The sequence below is a fragment of the Nomascus leucogenys genome, chromosome 22a (genome assembly GCF_006542625.1).
Source record: "Nomascus leucogenys isolate Asia chromosome 22a, Asia_NLE_v1, whole genome shotgun sequence".
NCBI classification, from domain to species: domain Eukaryota; kingdom Metazoa; phylum Chordata; class Mammalia; order Primates; family Hylobatidae; genus Nomascus; species Nomascus leucogenys.
The window spans coordinates 79109160-79130386 of NC_044402.1; the positions used below are offsets into that span (position 1 = coordinate 79109160).

The window sequence follows — 21227 nt, forward strand, 5'->3', positions numbered from 1 at the left end:
TAGAAAACTACACATTTTCATCCTTGTTTCATCCTTAGGGACAAACACAAATATGTTAGGAGGAAGAGTAACAAGTGGGTTTAAAGTCCTTTGTTGTGCTGCTGTTATACCTTAACCACGGTTCCTAATCATACTTGAATATGGCCTCTCATATTCATGAATAAATAACACTCTTTTTTAATTTTTAAAACATTATTTAACTTCTCAAGTTTCACAGTGAGTACCAAATTTAGCCATGTTGATATTACCAGTCAAAGAACAAATCATTCATTAACATAAGTTATTATTTTTGACAACAGAAATAGGAATGGAAATCCAATTTGTGATTGTTGATTCTCGTTCCTCCCTGTTCTCACAGCTAGATAAAATGTTTATGTTCATATGAATCATAAAAATGCTTCTCTTTGTTAATGAGGTTGTATTAGTCACAAAATTGGAAGTTTCTAACTGAATTTCCTCTAAGGCTAGCTGAAAAATAGGTCAAGCGTTTAATGCCAATTGTAGTGGGTGTTAAGGGCCTACCATGTCCACCCCTTGAATCTAATACAGTAGTAGTGACTTAGCTATAGAAAAATGTGATTTTGACATGCAGAATTTTTTCTGACCATGCTGGGAGAATTCTGATGGCATTTCTGAACTCCCTATAACTCCAGAAAGTCCCAGGAAATCTGTTATCTAATTTAGTTGAGAAGCTTTGGGACACAAATAGTACAATTTCCCTACTGAATATTTGAGAGGAGCAATTCCTTGGAACACTTAAGATCTCTTTACTGGTGAGATCATGCCTTAGGTACAAAAGACGTCAAATATTTCATAAGTATTCTAAATCATATTTTTTGTAACAAAATAGTAAACTTTTAACAGTAGTTAATACTATAAATTGAGAAAAAGCACAAGCTGTAATTTGCAATTTGACTGTAAACTGCTATTTCCATAAGCTGCACTAGAAATTGGTTCCATTATCCTTTTTGTTATACATAGTAGTTAGGAAAATATGAAACATAAAATTAATTATCCATTAATGTTTCAGTAATTCCATTAAAATAAAATATTTTAATACCAACATAGTATTTTGTTTGATGATTTTCAGAGTTTTAAGCACATGACTTACACATTTAGTTAGCTAATACTTTGAGAAAGTAATTTACATTTTGAAAGGCAATTCCACCTCTTGACCACTAGAGGGCCAATGTGTTGCATTAAGCAACATTTTTCGGGTCAGCAGAGTGAAATTCTTATTTCGACATCTAGGTAGATGAGGTATAATACCTTCAATACGTTTTGCTGGTGGTTTCTTTTCTTCGGGTGTTGGTAGCAAAAGGGGGATAGGAGGAGCAACCACAGGAGGGATTTCTGAAGAAAATAAATGCCGTTAGCAACATGTTTTAGTTTCTTATTTTGCGTAAAATATAATGAAAAGTCTCATGCATTTCTTTCAGTACTTCATAGGTATTATAGTACCAATTCATCAGTCGGAACAAATAAAAGTAGCATTTATTTATAACTGGAACTACTTTTTTATTTTACTTTAATTTCTAATTGCTCACTGAAGAATACGACATAGAAGGGTTTGTTCTGACTTTGCTGCAGTTTAGGCGTTGGTATAAAATTTTGTACAGATTCCTAGTGCTAGAATATTGCTGCTCCAAGCTCAGATGTTGAAGTTCTGGGTCTTACCTTCTGGTGGCACTGCTCTGATAGGCATGGTTGGGATTGGAACTCTGGAGTCAGGAATATCTGGAAAGGGACACGTAATAAGCACAGAGAGACTGAGAACAAGCTATTTATTAGAAAACTAAGATGTGTTTGATTTATTAGACCCTGAGATATATCAGGCATATCTACTGGCAGAATCTAATATACAGACAAAATAATATTAGTATTCTTTTGTATGCAACCACATAGGTAAGTTTTGTTCACTGTCAAAATTTGTTTCATTCTGTGGCCATTCTATTTAACATGATTCTAGCATCAGCTGAGTGAGACCTTATTATCTCTAATTTGCCAAACTCACAAGGTTTAACATTTTATTATTTGACTGAAAGTAATTTTACTGCATAACACTTTTATTGAAAAATATTTTACCCAAAAGATAAAGATATCTTATACATTTAATTTGGCTTCTGTGATTTACAAAATTATGCCAAATTTATTGTAAGCAAGGATTGATTTTTACAAAACAACTTACCAGGAGGCTTTAGCTCAAGTTTGATTTCTGCAAAATAAAAAAAATGATATTTTTAGGTTCAGAATGGTATAGGTAGGCTACGTGTTTTGAAGATGGCAGGGTGGCTTTCTGATGGCGCTACCTCACCTTTCGTCGTTAGGTACAGCTCTGCCGTGCTTCTTGCTTCACCTCTTGGCTCCAGCCGAGCGATGACTGAGTAGACACCTAGGGAGAAAAATCATCCAACTTTTGTTTTCTGATATGTTGCAAATAACACTTCTTTACTTCAATATACGTATGTGTTTATTTACACTTGTCTTTTCTAAAAAAGCATTCTAGATACAATTAGAGCATGAGTGCGTACAGGGTAGAAATACAGAAAACAGACGAGGCTTAAATTATACATTCACTGGAAAACTGTCAATGAAATCACCTTCATCGTCTGGGGTTACATTGTGGATGGTCATATAATGGCAGCGGCCATCATTCCTGAAGTTGTATTTCTGGCTCTCTGTCAGTTCTGTTGGTCCTTTGTACCATGTTACAATGGCGTCATCAAAGGACACTTCACATTCGAAAGTGGCAGACTGATGCTCACTCACCACGATGTTCTGTATGCGCTTTGTAAACTGAATTGGTTCAGCTGTTTAAGTACGAAGAGGGTTCAAAGTTAGATTATATAGAGAAGAATTTCTTTTACTTGCTTTTACCTCAGATACTTAAAATCTCCATCTTTGTACTCAGTTATAAAATAGCAAGAAAAGTTCAAAAATCCAAAATGAGAAGAAATACACTCTTCTTTGCATCGCTAACAAAAAAGTATCCCAATTCTTAAGTGTATTCATGCTGGTCGAATGTAGCAAAGTGTAAAGAAATTATTGTGAGTCCTTAAAATATTTATATAAAGGACATGTTAAAGAGAGCTGATGACCCAAAGTCAAATTAAATTTTAAAAGTGTTAGGGAACACAAACTTAATTGTACTCTACAACTTATTCCTCTGTGAAATTCTTTCTTGCCTCAGTAAAATAATTTTTGCTATTCAGGATCTGTAATTGTTTATCTAATATGTATAACTTTTCCTATAAAATAATTTCAAACTCAATAGGAAATCTGCACTTCTAAATTTCAAAAAGAAAAATTTTAGAGTTCAGAAATCTGCTAAGTACATATGGGCACAAACAAAGGATGTGTGTGGATGGCAGGAGTGTTTTCTAGAAGAGGCTGGAGGGGAGGGTCTTATATGTATAACAGTACCATAAAGTCTTAGAAATCACAGTACTCTGCTGAGCTCTATTTACTAAAGAATTATATTGAAAATATCAATTATTTAAAAAATAATTAATACTTGCAGCTGGACCTTTAATTTGAAAACCATTTAAAATACAACCAGTTACTGATATTCATTGTAAGGTAAGTCAGAAAAGTTGACATGCTTATCTAAATCGAATGTCATATATTTGTGTTTCAGCAACTACAAATGGGCACCAATAGCTGAAAGCAGATGCTATTATGATAGCCAAATTTTTTCTCAATACAGTTTGAGGGTGTCTTTGGAAAATGCATATAATCAATTAGGAAATGAATGTTGTTACTCCTAAATTCTGAGATTTCACTTAATTTCAGAAATTCAGAAGGTTGAAACATGATCTGAAAATGAAATAAATATTTTTGAAAAATAGTTGCTAATTGCACATGACACGTTAATGTTATCTATATAACTTTGTACAGAGAAAGTCAGACTAAGTCCTATAAACAAAATATCAATTCCTAGCCAAGATCCTCCAGATTTACATCTATGAGATCTTGTCCTTTCCTAGATTTCTTTCTACAATCCTAGATATGAGAATCATGAAATTTAGACTTTAGACAGAAATAACTGTTAAAGATTATGTCTTAGACTAGATTAAAATCTAAAAGAACGATGCAAAATAATTGACACTCATTTGAGTATTTCCCTTGTGCTTTTGTATGAACTTTGAGATCAATACTATGAGAACGCGTGTTGGGAAATAAGAACACATGAACACTTTGGTGTGTGTCTAAAGGTAGGGTTGCAGGGGTCCTGCACGACATTTGCCATTGACCTATGCTGTACCACAAGGACTCCATAGTGTTTCACGCACCTTCGATTCTGAGTTCTGCTGAAGTTTCAAGGTCTTCATATTTGCAGGTGTACTGACCCTGGTCTTCTGCTCGAACATCTGCAATGGTCAATTTGTGGACTTTGTGTTCCACTTCTGTTTTATGTCTACCTTGGGGTTTAAGGATTCTGCCATTTCTGAACCATTCAGATTTTACATTTGGTACCGAAAATTGGCATGTCATGGTACAAGTCTGGCCTTCTTTCAGAGTCACATCCTGAAGATGCCGTTCCCATGCAGGCTCTGTTCATGTGATACAACACACATTTTGTTCAATATCACACGCAGATGTGCTCAACAGTAATTTAAATCTCACAAGTATTTCATAAGCCTTTTCTAACTTACCAATTACAGTTAGTTTAGCGCTAGCGATGTGTGGACCACAAACCAATCGATAATTGCCCTGGTCTTTAAGTTGACAGTTTTTGACTCTGAGTGTATGTCGGTCACCATCAATGCTTATTTCAAATTTATCACTGGGTTCCAGTTTTTCAGTTCCTTTGTACCATGAAAGCTTGATTTCTGGATAATTAATTTTAATGTCAATTTCAAAGACAGCATCATTATCTTTCAAAACTGTCTGATTTTCAATGTCCTTGATCAGAGTGACAGGCTAGGAGAATAAAGAATTAAAACACATTTGTTACTCCTTCCCTTATAATAATGCTCAATAATAACTTGTTCATTTTATTATCAGCATAATTCTTTTTACCTCTGTCTGTGACAGTCTTTGCTGAATAAATGATACAAGTTCCTCGAATTCCTTTTCATCCCTCTCTGACCTCTCTATTTCCTCAATTTCCTGAGAAGAACAAAAATGATAGGCATTACATATGAAACAAAATTTGATTTAGAGGATGCATGACTATATAGAGCTTCCATTCTGGATGCTAGTTAGGTCATATTAAATGATGTCATATAACCATAGGATTCTGGTAATTCAAAGGGAATATGTGAGATGTTTTAAATGTGACTTTTTTAGCTTGATGCTATATATGAAGGAGCATACCAGTCTATGTGTCTCTTCTTCTTGGCTTTGCTTGAGCAGTTCAAATGCTTGAAGAAGACCTCGGAAGTCAGTGATTCCATACATGCGGGCATATTTTTCATATTCTTTAGGATCAACATTTTTGAGAAGTTCCATGATATCAATTTCCTCTTCTTCCCCAGCTCCTTTCTTTAAGATTGGAGTCCTAAATAAAATTTAAAAAATAAGGATAAATCACCTGTCTTCTATTTATTTTTAATTGTCTATCATCATTCAAAGATTGTGTACTTCATTAAGGTTTTCTATGTTCTTTATTCAATAAATATTAATTTTACCATGTTAGCTGTGAAACAATTTAAAAATGTGGGTTTGGAGATGGAGTGGATTAAGATCAGATGGATTAGGACCATTGTTATAAAATATAGATGTAGGAACAAAAATTTTAAAAAAGGAAAGAATAATAGAAGTATTTCTGTAAACTTTATAACCAAAGGGCCTAGTTAATGAATTATAATATCAGAAAAAATAATAATAGCAATGGAAAACTTCAATAATAGAATAGTATACATATCATGGAAAAGATGTGTGGAAATTGAGTATGGATTTAATTTAATAATTATGTTGAAAAATGAACCATATTGAAATGAATGATAATTATGGAAAATGTTTAAAACAGTTGTTTTAGAGAACCATTCATAACATAAGAAATCATATATTGAAAAAAATTTCATACCTAGGCACAGACAATACTGGGGTTTCTTTATAGGCCATTTCTTTTTGTTTAAAAATCTTAACAGACATTCACCTCATTCTTAAAACTTTCTCTTAAATTCGGAAATTGATTCTAATGAAACAAGAACACCCAGATGTTGTGTATTTGCTTATCTGCTTCTGTTAAAATATCTATATGCCTGTGTTCTTTAACAATCTGAATCTTGAGATGGATGGCCCATGCCTCCTGAGAAATTCTTTTTGTGAATGGGACATTACAGTCATCCCTCTGTATGCCTGGGGGATTGGCTTCAGGAGGCCTGTGGCCAGATGCTCAAGTCCCTGATGTAAAATGGCATAGTATTTGCATGTAACCTATGCACATCCTCCTGTATACTTCATCTCTAGATTACTTATAATATCTAATACAATGTAAGTGCTGTGTAAATGGTTGTTATGCTGTATTGTTTATTTGTATTTTAAAATTTTTTTTCTTTAATACTTTCCACTGGTGCTGGTTGACTGTGGATGCAGAACCCACTTATACCGAGGGCTGACTGTACCATTTGTGGTTTTTATTGAACTCACTTTTTCAGCATTGCTCTAAGATCGCCTTCAATTTTCTCTTGTTTCTTCCTTTCATCCACCTGTAAGTTAACATTACTTTCAATTTCACCATGTTTGTTAAATGCCACGCATCGGTATAACCCAGAATCAGTTTTTGTGGTGTCTCTAATCTCCAGTTTTGCTTCATCGCCTTTTTGGTGGATGAAAACACGACCTCCTTGGTTCAGCTGTCTCCACTTCCCTTTTGTCCATTTAACATTTGGGATTGGGTCACCTCCAACTTTTGCAATGAAGGTTGCAGTGGTTTCTAAGGAATAATGAAAACAAGTGAATAAAAATTTAATTTTCTAAAATCAGTTCTTCCAAAATTAAATCATAAGTAAAAGGTACAAGATAGATGAAGATGTACTTCTCATGAAGTGCACTTACTTTCTACGACTCTGATACTCTGAGGTTCTGATACAAAAAAGAGTCTTCCATCTACTGCAGCTTTCTTGGCTGCTGGGGCCACAGCTGGTTTGTCTGAAAAAACAATTACATGTTTTGTTACTACAATCAGCTCAAAATTATAATAAATATGCCCCTTTGTAAAATAAACCTTAGGTTGGTGGTGTGACAAGTACTGCAGAATTCTCTATGTAAGGGTGGGTTACAGAAGATAAAGCAGCTTCTCAGACATTTATGCTAATGATAGCTATCAAAGGTTGAACTATAATCATATTAGTAGTGTCAATATTTTTAGACTTGGTTTTATTTTTTCCAGGTGTATCACACCAGCCTACTTTCTATCGCATTATTATAGCATCATTTTTGGAACTGCATTAATTACATCTTAATGGATATGGTGAAAAGAAGTTCAAGAAATAGGGTGGTAAACTTGTAGTAATTTCAGATACTTTGTATTGACATTATTTCTATTAAATTACCTAATATTTCAATTATAATAAGGAGCCTACAAATTGCAGATGAGCAGCAACTGATATTTCTAAAAATCTAATTCCATTTCTAGTGAAATTGTAATAAGCAAATAAACATGAGTGGTTGCTGGCTTGAGCTGCATAATACTTTTGAGGTGTCTGTACCTTTAATGGTCACTTTTGATTTGGTAGTGTCACTTCCAGCCACATTTGAAGCTTTACACACATAATCTCCCGAATCTGCTTTAGCCACATCTCTGAGTTCCAGTACAGCTGTCCCACTAGCAAAGCTGAAGCTGCATCTGTCTGAAGGTTTTATTTCCCTGCCAGCCTTCAACCACTGGATCCTAATTGGCTCAGATCCATGGACATGGCAGCTGAGCTGCACGTATTCTCCTTCACTCACTGTTACTGGAGTAAGGTGCTGATCAAATACAGGTGGCTTCTTAGGTTCTGGAATTGAAAAGGTATTTTCATGAGGAACATAAGGGCAAAAAAGTATTAAATTCCACAAGAGAAACAAATAAAGAGAAAAACAGTTTTGCCTCCAACAGGTAACACCGGTTGCTGTAGTAGAACAGAATTATGTGCCTGGTTTATTCCTCTCTAAAGACAATAGTTTAAATTTGTTGGATTTTTTGAAAAGATAAAGGTTTAAAAACAAGCAAAGAACACATGACATGCTGCCCACAAATTGCCCCAACATCTGTGTCCTGACTAAGCACTGCAGACATTGGCAGTTACTATGAACTTCTTTGCCATATAGCACACTATTAATTCTCTCAAACCTGTGTACAGCTGCGTTTTTGCTGAACCCTGAAAATGAAGGGCTTATTTGGGAATTCTGCTTATCTCCAGCAGCAATGATTGCTACCCTCTAGGAAAGAAAGCTAGCATTTGAGTAATACATAAGCCTACATATTTATATGTGATTTTCTCTGATGTTCATCTTTAGCTATTAAATGCAGCCACAGTAGCATTTAAAATCCAATCTTAGCCCAAGGGAATTAGGAGTTGAAGCTCAGTGTTTAACTGAAGATCAATGATGAAGACATTGATGAGTAACATGATAGGAAGGCAATGTACAACTCAGTATTATGTAATGATTTTGTTCAATGGTTCTGAGACCTGTACCTAGAAAGAATAAGGCCATTTTTTTTTGTTATTGCAAAGATTAAAACTTCTGACGTCTATCCTTTAAAAAAATTTTATAAATAGTTTCAGAATTCTATAGAAAGCATTTATCTGCCCATGGTAAAACCATCATGAATGTAAATCATGAATATAAGCCACTGCTAAGTATATATTTTTCATTTTATTAAATGTGTTTTAAAACTAAATGCATCTAAATTCCATAAAATGAGTGATGAAATTGGAATTTTAAGACAACTCAGTGATATTTACTTATTAGTGATATCAGCCTATTAATAATAACTTACTATCTGTGCACCGTGAGATAACTAACCAGATCATAAGAGTTGGTAATTAATTCCAAGCTGCTCTAGGAGGTTAGTTTTTTTTTTTTTTTTTTGAGACAGAGTCTCGCTCTGTCGCCCAGGCTGGAGTGCAATGGCACGATCTCGGCTCACTGCAAGCTCCGCCTCTTGGGTTCATGCCATTCTCTAGGAGGTTAGTTTTTAATGTGATTTTGATGAAGCTATGTTGTAATTACTGGAAGCCATTATAGTGAAGAGAAATAGATAAAGATATCCTTAAACAACATAGTCTATTTCATTGTCTCAAGCGATGATTGTGTATTTAAATATGTCTTCCACAATGATATGCAATGTTTTCTACCCATTATTTTTCTTTTTGGGCAAATGTTACCCTTTTGTCTTGGATTAATATTTGTTTGCAGGTCAAAAGCTTTGGGCAATATACATTAAACAATAATCCTTTAGAAATACACTTAGAAAGGAGAAAGTTTCAGACTGCGATGTAATATATAACTCAATAATAGTCAAGTTAGTGTGATATTTGGTGATGAACATTAAAAAAATTTCAAAACAAATGTGCTTCATAAAAATATATCTGTCACATATGCACACATTTCATAGTACGCTGAAACTTCTAACTACCTAAGGGAATTTTAGGATATGATTTAGAAACCTAAGATATTAGTCCATTAAATGACACCTCCTTCGGGAAGCTACATAATTAAATTACAATAATTTATATTTTTAGTAAACATATGGAGTGATAAATACACAGTTAAATAATGTGTATTTATATTTGTTATAACTTGGTCAAGATATCATAAGAAATGCTCATGGATATATAACAGGCAGTGAAGAAAAACACAACAGGTTGGGGCTGTGAGAATAACTCACCTTTGATGACGATTGAAGACGTGCACAGAGCAGAGCCTGCATCATTGGACACTTTGCATGTGTACAAACCAGCGTCGTTCATGCCTGCTTTCCTGACTTGCAGCACTAACGTGTTGTTCTTGAATGTTATTTCACAGTTAGAAGTTGGTTGTATCTCTATATTATTTTTGTACCAGGCAACAGTTATAGGCTGGGAACCAGCCACACGTCCCTCAAGTTTGAAAGAATTCCCTTCTGTTTCTTCTACTGTCTCTGAGAGTTTTTTAGTGAAACTTGGTGGGATGAGCCGCTCTACAAGAAATTGCAAGGATATGTGAAGTAGAATCCAGAAGCAGATTACTAGTATGAAGCTTTTCAAGAAAAAAAAAACTCATATTTTTAGTTAAAAATCAAGGCTATCCAACTAAATGCACTATATCAGTGTATGTTCCTAAACATTTCAGCCTCCTTCTACGAGCTTATTCTAAACTGTTCTTTGACTTACAAGGTGGATGATAAGAAGTAACTCATGGCCATTTACAGAATCACAAATTTGTAAAAAGAAGGGATAGTCTCAGTATCATAGGGAATATATAAAGTTTTAGAAATATAGATTATAAGCTGGCTGGGGTGGCTCATGCCTGTAATCCCAGCACTTTGGGAGGCCAAGGCGGGTGGATCACTTGAGGTCAGGAGCTCCAGATCAACCTGGCCAACATGGTGAAACCCTGTTTCTACCAAAAAATACAAAAATTAGTTGGGCATAGTGGCAGGCGCCTGTAATCCCAGCTACTCGGGAGGCTGAGGCACGAGACTCACTTGAACCCAGGAGGCAGAGGTTGCAATGAGGCGAGATCACGCCACTGTACTCCAGCCTGGGCAACAGAGTGAGATCCTGTCTCAAGGAAAGAAATACAGATTTAAAAAATGACTTCTTCTCTAGATAAACTTATTTCCTCTTAAACATTTTCTTTCCATTGTTTAAAAATGTCCTAAATTGCATTTATCATCATAAAAATGACACCTTCAGGATATACTACAAAATAATTACACTTTTGTTGGACCACTTGCAAAATAAACGATACCTTTTATATTCAGCTGAGCTGTGCAAGAGTCTTTTCCCACTTCATTCACAGCATAGCAGGTATATTGTCCAGAATCTCCTTTGTCTACTTTGAGGACTGTCAGGTGGGCACTGTTTTCCAGATAACTAATCTGGTACTTTCCGCCACTTCGTATTTCTCTGTTGTCTTTGGCCCAGCTGACCTTTATTGGTTGTGTGCCTGTGACGTGGCACTCAAAGTCAGCACTTTCTCCCACCACAGCATCCACAGGGGCAAGAGGGATGTCAAAGAAGGGTGGGTTCTTCCCCTCTAATAGTAGAGCAGAAAGACAAGGTTTCAGGCTCAATATCTGGACCATGTCAGTTTACTGAAATAGAAATTTCTCCCTAATTACATATTTGATTATAATACTTTAATTCTAGAAATAAAAGTTTAAGAATCCACAAACCTGTGAGAATGAGCCTGGCACTAGAAGAAGCAGAGCCTATAGGGTTTGTAGCTGTGCAAGAATACTGGCCTGCAAGGCTCCGGTCAGTTTTAAAAATATTAAGTGTGGCTGTATTGTCTAAAAATGATGTTTGTACATTTGGGCTGTCTTTCAATGGCTTGCCATCTTTATACCAAGACACGGAGATAGGTTCTGATCCACTTATGGCACAATCAAAAACAACTGGCAGTCCAACTGTTTCTTGAACATCTCTCAATTGTCGAGAAAATGATGGTGGAAGTTTTTGCTCTGTAGGAAGAGAATAAAAGCAACAAACACTTTAATTTACTAAATGCTCTTCTAACAATTATATATATATACAAATGCACGTATATGTGCAATTTCTATTAAAAATCAGGAATTATTAATGTCTCTTGAATTAACTTGGAGATAAAGAAAAGCATATAGATTGCTGGAGCAAAAGTATCACCCTGAGACCAACCCTAATGCACAGTAGGTGCAAAACAGTCTGAAAACCAATAAAGCAATTGGTTGGCTGAAGGCATGTCTCTGGGCAAGCAGCAGATTCCTATAATTTTAAAGACTGCCTTCTAGCAATTTGCATGAGATACTTATGGGGTGGAATTTAAAAATATATGGTCACTTTTTAAAAAAGATTTAATTATAGAAGCAAATGATTGCATAATCCTTCCAATTAAAGATTTAGTCATATTATCTCTCTGTAGAATCCATAGAAAAAGATAAGCCACTAACTGTAAATAGGATTACTTAAGCAGAATTTTAAGGCTTTGGAAAGATTTTCCTAAAAACAAGGCCTCCCCAGACATTTTAAATCTTGTTCAAAAGAAACACAAATTTGTTCACTTTAAAAATATTGCAGTCACCTTGAACGGTAAGGAAAGTTGATGCGGAAACTTCTCCCACACTGTTTTCAGCTTTGCAGATATATTCTCCACTATCATTAATATCAACCTGGTTGAAAACCAGTGTAGCAACATTATTCCTAAAATGCATTTTGTAAGTTGTAGTGGGTCTCAATTTTGTATCTCCTTTATACCAGGATACCCCAATTTCAGGGGTTCCAGCAAGCTGGCATTGTAGAGAGGCAGAATCTCCAACAGACACCTTAACTGGCTCCAACTGCTTGACAAAATACGGTGGTTCTGCAGCCAAGAGAGATAATCAATCAGTCATGAAGGAGACGTGCCGGATCATCGATTGTATACAAAGGTAAGAATGTGCAATCATGACAAACCTAGTATGAGTATTTGCGCTGAACAGGAATCTTTTCCAGAGGCATTTTCAATGTAGCAGTTGTATTGTCCTGCATCCTCTACTGCACTACTTGGAATTTCCAGGATTGCCGATTTTTCAGTTGTAGTTATATTACATCTCTGAGAAGGAGTTACATTTATGCCATTTTTCTTCCAGGTAACCGAAATGGGAGGAGTTCCAGTGAATGTACCCTCTAGGATCAGGGGTTTTCCTTTCTCTATGCTGTAATCATTCAGCCTCTTCACAAATTTGGCTGGGGCTAAAATGAAAATATAAAATCAAACACCTATACATACAGACATAGACACATCTAATTACTAATCGTATAAATCTAGAAGAGCAGTCTGACAAACCTTTTATGTAGAGATGTGTTGTACAAGAAGCCTTGCCAGCTTCATTGCTAACTATGCAAGTATATTCTCCACTTTGTGATGTATCTACATCGAACAACTCCAGTTCAGCAACTGAATCCTCCAAAGACACGCTGCATCTGTCGCCTGGTACTAGTTCACTGCTACCCCTGAACCAGCTAACACTGAAAGGAGGTGTTCCTTTTACGATACTTGTGAAAGTTACATTGGTCCCAGTTAAAACATCCATGGGATCAGGTTTCTGAACAAAGGATGGTGGTTCTAAACACGAAAGCACATATCAGAAAAGGTTTAGTATTTGTGAATTGTTACGACAAACATGCTTAATAAACTATGAAATGCAATTCATTTTACTGTTTTGTAAACTGACCTCTCACAGTCAAAGGAGCACTACACTCATCAGAACCAGCCATATTAGTAGCTATACATGTGTAGTCACCACTGTCTGACTCTTCCAGCATGTTCACAGTTAAAGCACAAGTATTATCTGTCAGGGTGGTCTGGTATTTCCTTCCACTACTGATCTCATTTCCTTCGTGGAACCAGGAGACAGAGATTGGAGGTGACCCATAGACTTTACACTCCATTACAACTGAGGAACCGGATAGACCATTTGTCTCTTTCAATTTTCTTGTGAATGAAGGAGGAACGGTTCGGTCTGAATGACACACACACACACACACACACACACACACAAAAAGCAAAAACAAAGGACAACAATTATAAAATGACTTGAAGAGAGAACTATCTTTTTGATAGAATATCCCTAGATCCATTTGGCTCTTTTGTGAGGGTATTTAAAAATCCTCTATGGGTTCACACTATCAAAAGCTTGGAGAATCAGTGGGCAGAATGTGATGGTTGACTTGCTAGGGATTTTCTCTCTTTGCCATGAAGCATTATGTGGTGAATTATTTCAGCATAAATGAAGACTGCTTTAACCTTATCCAGGGACTATTTTTCATTCCTATCATCATTTTGGAAATTCCTCAAAAAGAAAGGGATATAACTTTTGAACATGGTTTTCTTCTAATTCTACAGATGGTATTGCCTCTGAATTTGCTGATTCAGAAGATGTCAGACTCATGTTATCCTACAGAAGATGGAACAACCCATATACATTTATGGAAATCAGGAACTACATTATTATAATGATGAAGGAAAAGCCCAAGAAATCAACCAACCTGAAACCTGCACTGAAGCTGTGCAGCTGTCTTTGCCAACAGGGTTCTGCACCTCAAAACTGTATACCCCACTGTCACTCGGTGCTACATTGATGATCTTAAGGCCAGATACTTTGTTGAAGAAGCTTATTTTGTATTTGTTGTCACTTGTTAGCTCTTTTCCATCCTTAAACCACTTAGTACGGAGTTCAGGGGTGCCAGCTACTGTACACTCCAAGGTACAGGTGTCTCCTGTGGTAACTTTTATGGATTCTGGCTTTTCTACAATTGTTGCAGGCTCTGGAATGAAATGTAAAAGATACCCATATTTTAAACTCAAATTGAAAAACTACAGAAAATACAGATCTTGGTGAGTGTGTGCCTTGTATCTGTGATAACATCATCTTTTTACTAACCGAGAACGGATAGCGTGGCGAAGCACTCTTGCATCCCTGCATCATTTTTGATCTGACAAGTGTATTTTCCAGCATTGGCTGGTTCCACTCTTGAAAACTGTAAGGTTGCAATGTTTTCTGAATAAGAAATCCATATGTTGTCACTTTCTCTAACGATTTCTCCCTTATCTTTGAACCACACCACTGAAATGGGCTCAGCGCCTTCAATGGTAGTCTGCAGCTGAACTTCTTTACCAACGACAGTAGATATGTCACTGAGCTTCTTCACAAATCTTGGTGGTGCTGATGAAAAAAGAGGAAAGGCTGGGTTTTAAAATGTGTGAGATTGACAGCATTTTGCTCAAATCATGAATGCCAGGAATCAAACTAGTGATAATGTGTTATTTCCATTTAAGAGGCATTTTTGGTGGATGCGAGCAGGGACACATAAAAGTTTGTATTCAGTAGGAAAGCTGAATATCTCATCTATTCCAGCGTTCTTAATCCAATCAAAACCTAATGACAACATTATCTAAAAGGATATTTAGTAGGATTTAGAAAAGGGAAGCAGACTAAACAGAAAAGGACTTGGAGAGGAAACAAAGGGAAAGTGGAATAGGCTGCTAGTGATAAGACTGGGCTGGGGTGGAGGGGGCAACAGAGTATTACAATTAGAAGGGAATTAGTGAGCAGAAGAGAAAGCAGTCCATCTAACCTTTGAGAGTGATGGAACCAACGCAAGTGTCGCTCCCCACATCGTTTGTGGCTTTACACTGATATTCCCCAGTGTCTGCAGCATCGACATTCAGGATGTGGATACTGGTAAGGAAGTTCTCAGACATTATCTTGTACTTCTTGCCGCTCCTAAGTTCTCTCTTGTCTTTATACCAAGAAATGTGAAATGGGGGAGTGCCCTGAAGCTCACATTCAAGGTGAACATCAGCTCCTTTCAGTGTCTCTACAGGATGAGGCTTTTTGTGGAAAATGGGTGGTTCTAAAATTGGAAAAAAGGAAAATACGGATGTATTCTATAGTTAAAAGTAAGAATCAATCTTCCACTCCATCAGAGAGAGAGAGAGTGAAAAAAACACTTTCAATTCTTTGTTGTGTCCTTTCCCTATTTCAAACCATCGTTGAAGAGTCAAACAGGAAGTTAAGAGGACAATTAAAGAGGAGGCTAATGTGAAAAACACACAGGTGGGGAGAGCTCTGACCTTTAACTTTTAAGGACGTGCTGCTGCTGGCACTGCCTGCTGCATTGTGGGCCTCACAGGTGTAGTCTCCACTGTCTTCAACACTGAGATTGTGCATTTCCAGCACAGCCACCGAGTCAATGAATGACATTCTGAATGTACTGCTCTCGTGAATTTCAGTCTCATCCTTATACCATAGAACTTTGATTTCTGGAGACCCGCCGATTTTGCATTCGTACCTCGTGAATTCACCCTGTTTCACAATTCTTGAAGGTTCTAGCTTCTTAATGAACCTGGGTGGTTCTATGGAACCAAGAGGAAAAACACAGGGTAAGGGATGGAAAAGATGCATATAATTCAAGATGAGGTGGAAAAAATAATCTTTGCTAGAGAGGTCTTTAGCTCTGGAAACCAAATTTATGCAGTTCAAGAAAGAAGAGTTAAATGAAACCTAAATAGAAAATTTCTAAAATAAAATATGCTTGTTTTTGTAAGCATCCACATCAAGTATTATTACTAAAGGAAGGAGAAAAAGACATTACTCTCTATTGTGCCGTCCTCTCCCCAGCAAGAGTCCCTTCTCTAGTGCCAAGATCAGAGATAATAGCATGTATCTGTCAGTGGAAGCCCTCTGAGGTCCACGGAGAATGAGAATTTGATTACTCTTGTATATGAACCAGTGAAGAACTACTTCCTAAGGCTGCAATGCTATCAGTTACATAGCATGAAGAGCCAGAAGGGCAAAATGGGTCAGATATCTTAATATTTTTAAAATGCCATTTTCCTCTCATAGGTGTTAAATGGGTATTTCTTCAACCTTCATAATTTTCCTTTGAAGTGTGTGAGAGTAATGATTTCCTCATTAAGTGAAGCAAAAAATTCAGGCATAGGGAAGTAAAAATGATTAGCTGTATGTCATAGAGCAAATAGGCTGCTAAATCTAATTATACTTTAATTTCAAGATATTTATAAACCACCACCACAAAAACCCTTAAAAATACTCTAATGGACTAGACTAGCAGCCCATTGAGTGAACTATTTAATTTCTGACAGTAGCAGCGATAAACATGTGGCAGAAACACATGACTGCCTTCCATAATAGCAGATACTGATCTACTTACTCCCCAGCCCCTGACCTCCACTATTATTTAAGTGGGGCTAGTGGAGGAAAGTAAGTTGAACTTATCATTCTCATTTGAATTCTCCTTGAAGGGCTTGATAGTTTGGCGCTTTGCTATGCCTTAGAGGGACAAAATCCATTCATTTACTAAGTACTGTGGAAAAAAAGTCATTTGCAATAACTTCTCTTTTTTGTCCTATGATACCGTCTTTCAAACTAGGATTTTCTTGCAATTTTGTAGAGTTTCGGTTATCTCTCTCTAGTCTCTATTTTTAGTCTCTTAAAATGGACTTTTGGTCCATGTTTTCCTAGTTTTTTAAATTTTTTTAAAGTAATTAAACAATACTTGTCTCCATTTGGAAGGTCCTTGATCCACTTGATCCATTTTAATCACTAGACCCTGGTCCTAAACATAGCTCTCTCTCAAGCACACCCACCCTCCTATATTTTAAGATACTGAAAATGTAAAAGAGATCTTGCTCCTTCACTCTAACAAGTACCTTGTACACCCAGCTGAGCAGAACAAGAGTCTTTTCCAGCGACGTTGCTTGCATAGCAGGTGTACTGCCCGGCATCGCCTTTGCCTACTTTGAGAACTGTCAGAGTGGCAGTATTTTCTACCAAAGTCATCTTGTAGTTGCCTCCAGGGCGAATCTCTCGGTTATCTTTGGCCCAAGTGATTTTGATTGGTGCAGTCCCAGTTACATGACACTTAAAAGTACCACTTTCTCCAAGAGCAAGATCTACTGATACAGGCTTTAGATCAAAGAAAGGAGGCACTTCATGCTCTGAAAAGAATGAAGACCAACATGGTGATTTTTATTTCCATGCTCTCACATACAGAACAGAAACTAAATGGCACCAGCCTTTTGGTGGCCTGGAGCAGTGAAGCTGCTTTACAATGAAGAGGGTAGTGTGAGTTACTCACCTGAGAGAATGAGCTTGGCACTGGATGAAGCAGTCCCAAGAGGATTAGAAGCAGAGCAATTATACTGCCCTATGTGGCTCTGGTCAGTTTGTAAAATCTGAAGAGTTGCTACATTATGAACAAAAGATGTCTGCAAATTAGCATCATCTTTCAAAAGAACCCCATCTTTGTACCAAGACACTTGAAGAGGTTCTGAGCCATTGATGCGGCATTCAAATGCAACTGGGAAGCCTAGAGTTTCATGAACGTCTTTCAGTTTTCTTGCAAAGGAAGGTGGAAGTTTGCGCTCTGTAAAGAAGTTACAGATAATCCTTATTTACAGGTGAGAGAGCATCCACAACATATTTCTTTTTTTTTTTTTTTTTTTTTTTGAGACGGAGTCTCGCTCTGTCACCCAGGCTGGAGTGCAGTGGCGCGATCTCGGCTCACTGCAAGCTCCGCCTCCCGGGTTCACGCCATTCTCCTGCCTCAGCCTCTCCGAGTAGCTAGCTGGGACTACAGGCGCCCGCCACCACGCCCGGCTAATTTTTTTTGTATTTTTAGTAGAGACGGGGTTTCACCGTGGTCTCGATCTCCTGACCTCGTGATCCGCCCGCCTCGGCCTCCCAAAGTGCTGGGATTACAAGCGTGAGCCACCGCGCCCGGCCCACAACATATTTCAATTCATGAAAGTTTTGACGTTTTTAAGAAAATGAATCTGTTCACACACACTAGGTTAAACAACACCATCATCACCTTTGATAACAAGCACAGCTGAAGAAGCGACTGCCCCCACACTGTTCTCGGCCTTGCATGAATACTCTCCCACATCACTGTGATCCACTTTGTTGATTACTAAGGAAGCAACGTTATTTTTGAATTGCATTTTATATGCAGGAGCTGATCGTAGTTTTGTGTGTTCTTTATACCAAGAAATTCTAATTTCTGGGGTTCCATCCACTTTACACTGTAAAGTTGCAGGTTCTCCAATGGCTGCTTCCACATGTTCCAGAGGTTCAATAAAGTATGGTGGTTCTATGGTACAAAGGATGGTAATCAATAAGTCAGTCATGCCATGTAAAAGAGGATGTTTGAAAAGAAAGAGAGCAATAAAAAGAGGTAGCTGTCAACACACCTAAGACAGACACCAGAGCTTCACAGATATCTTGACCGGCCTCATTTTCTATCAGGCAGCTGTACTGTGCATAATCCTCTATTGTGCTCTCAAGAATTTCCAGTATGGTAGATTTTTCTGTCATAGTAATACTGCATCTCTCAGATTGTGAAAGAAGATACTCGTCCTTTATCCAGCTCACTGAGATTGGAGGTGTGCCAGTGTATGTGGCCTCGAGAACTATGGGGCTTCCTGTCTCAACACTGAAATCAGCCAATCTTTTCACAAAGGTGGCTGGTTCTGTAAGGAGAAAACATGCGGGTAAAATTCATGTCTTCTAATGAAGACTTAAGAGAAATTTTAAAAGATGCACATATTGGGGGAAAGATCAAACCTTTCACAAAAAGATGTGTGGTACAGGAAGCACTGCCAGCATCATTTGTAACGAGGCAAGAATAGTCTCCACTTTCTAATGGCTGCACCTCGAACAACTCCAGTTCTGTGACAAAATCTTCCAGAGAGATGTTGCATGACTCCCCAGGCACCAGTTCCCTGCTGCCTTTGAACCACTTGACCTTGAAAGGAGGGGTGCCTCTGATGACACTGGTGAACGTGAGGCTCATTCCAGGCAAAACTTCCACAGAATCAGGGGTTTGTTCAAAAGATGGTGGTTCTAGATATTGCAAGGCGGAAGGGGAGATTAAGAGAAGAAAGAAATCCAAGTGAGAAGTGCTTTTGCTCCTTAAAAAAAGGGAGCTAAGACTAAACATGAAGACAAAGAAACTCCAGGGAAGGCAGGCATCATGTCCACACTGTCCCTGCACACTGACCTTGCACAGTCAGGACTGCTGAGCACTCGTCGGAACCAGCTACGTTGGCAGCCACACACGTGTATATGCCTGTGTCGGAGGGCTCCAACAAGCTCAGATTCAAAGTACAGACGTTTTCCGAAAAGCTGGACTGACATTTGGGCCCACTAACAATCTCATTTCCATCCTGAAACCAGCCAACTGAAATCGGGGCTGAGCCAGAGACTCGGCACTCCAAAACAACTGAGGCCCCCAGGATGGCATTCACGTCTTTCAGCTTGCGGATGAAGGAAGGAGGCACAATCCGATCTATGCGGGGAAGGGTAGTTTTGCGTTTAAAGAGAAGTTTTATTCTGCGCCCCTCCACCCCCTGAAAATATTGTGTATTCATAAAAATCTCATTCTACTCACCAGAAACATGGACAGATACAGTGCAGTTACTTTTGCCAACACTGTTTTTCACCTCAAAGCTATATAACCCTTTGTCACTCATTTCGGCAGAAGGGATTTTAAGGGAAGCCACTTTATTGATGAATGTAATGTGATGTTTGCTGTCTGCAGACAATTCTCTTCCATCTTTGAACCACTTGGCTGAGAGTTCTGGTGTTCCAGTCACTACACACTCTAATGCAAAAGGATTTCCAGTAGTGACAGTCATGGGTTCGGGCTTCTCTATGATTCTGGCTGGTTCTAAAAGAAGAAGTATTTTGCATTGAAAACAAAGTCACCTTTCAAACTCAAGAGTGCAATCACTGTATTACTGGATAAGAGGAATATTTGAGGAAAATGATCATGGATCAATTAACTCGATTTTTTTCTCTGGCTGTGCTTTGCTACTAACCTAGTACGGTCAAGACTGCGGAGCATTCTCTCATTCCAGCATCATTTTTGATTTGGCATATATATTTTCCAGAATTAGATGCTTCTGGACTCCCCAGCTGGAGGGTTGCAATGTTATCAATGAATGAAATCCTGGTGTTTTCACTCTCTCTGATGACTTCACCTTTATCTTTCAGCCAGACAACAGAAATTGGCTGGAAGCCCTCCACTATGGCCCGTAACTCAACAGCATCCCCAATAAGGGTTGAGGTGTCACTTAGCTTTTTCACGAATCGTGGAGGTTCTGATGAAAGAAATTTGTGGTTAGAGGAAAAAATGTGAGAATCATGGCCACACAAGTTATTAGCTAGGCAAGAACAGATAGGAGGAAGGGGCATATATTTTTGTGTCCATGTATACAAACCTTTGAACTTGACAGAGCAAGAACACGTGTCACTTCCCACCTCATTAGTAGCTTTGCAGTGATATTCCCCAACATCGGAGGATTCAAGATTAAGGATATGAAGACTTGTATCAAAATTTTTTGAAGTGATTTTAAATTTCTTGCTGCTTCTAACTTGCTTTCGATCTTTAACCCATACTACTTCAAATGGGGGAGTTCCCGAAATTTCACATTGGAGAATCACATCGGAACCTTTAAGAGCTCCTACTGGAGAAGGCTTCTGGGTGAAAACAGGAGGTGCTACCAGAAAAAAGAAGATAAACAATGAGAACACTTGCTTACTA

General features: G+C 37.6%; 1 protein-coding gene across 1 annotated transcript in view; it reads right to left on the reverse strand.

Moving 5' to 3' along the window:
• TTN (titin) overlaps positions 1–21227 on the reverse strand; it is a 278608-nt gene that overhangs the window by 169771 nt on the left and 87610 nt on the right. Inside the window, exons 77-108 of the mRNA XM_030802350.1 lie at positions 20905–21183; positions 20503–20784; positions 20073–20351; positions 19683–19970; positions 19247–19525; positions 18874–19152; positions 18495–18773; positions 17760–18047; positions 17332–17619; positions 15733–16014; positions 15234–15512; positions 14540–14821; positions 14145–14423; positions 13331–13618; positions 12943–13221; positions 12570–12848; positions 12199–12477; positions 11315–11602; positions 10888–11175; positions 9824–10114; positions 7659–7946; positions 7006–7098; positions 6598–6883; positions 5320–5503; positions 5023–5112; positions 4656–4923; positions 4293–4553; positions 2601–2810; positions 2315–2392; positions 2189–2215; positions 1678–1737; positions 1270–1353 (exon numbers count right to left, since the gene is read on the reverse strand). Of these exons, the coding sequence (XP_030658210.1) occupies positions 1270–1353; positions 1678–1737; positions 2189–2215; positions 2315–2392; positions 2601–2810; positions 4293–4553; positions 4656–4923; positions 5023–5112; positions 5320–5503; positions 6598–6883; positions 7006–7098; positions 7659–7946; positions 9824–10114; positions 10888–11175; positions 11315–11602; positions 12199–12477; positions 12570–12848; positions 12943–13221; positions 13331–13618; positions 14145–14423; positions 14540–14821; positions 15234–15512; positions 15733–16014; positions 17332–17619; positions 17760–18047; positions 18495–18773; positions 18874–19152; positions 19247–19525; positions 19683–19970; positions 20073–20351; positions 20503–20784; positions 20905–21183 (7584 nt within the window). The remainder of the gene's footprint in view (positions 1–1269; positions 1354–1677; positions 1738–2188; positions 2216–2314; positions 2393–2600; positions 2811–4292; positions 4554–4655; positions 4924–5022; positions 5113–5319; positions 5504–6597; positions 6884–7005; positions 7099–7658; positions 7947–9823; positions 10115–10887; positions 11176–11314; positions 11603–12198; positions 12478–12569; positions 12849–12942; positions 13222–13330; positions 13619–14144; positions 14424–14539; positions 14822–15233; positions 15513–15732; positions 16015–17331; positions 17620–17759; positions 18048–18494; positions 18774–18873; positions 19153–19246; positions 19526–19682; positions 19971–20072; positions 20352–20502; positions 20785–20904; positions 21184–21227) is intronic.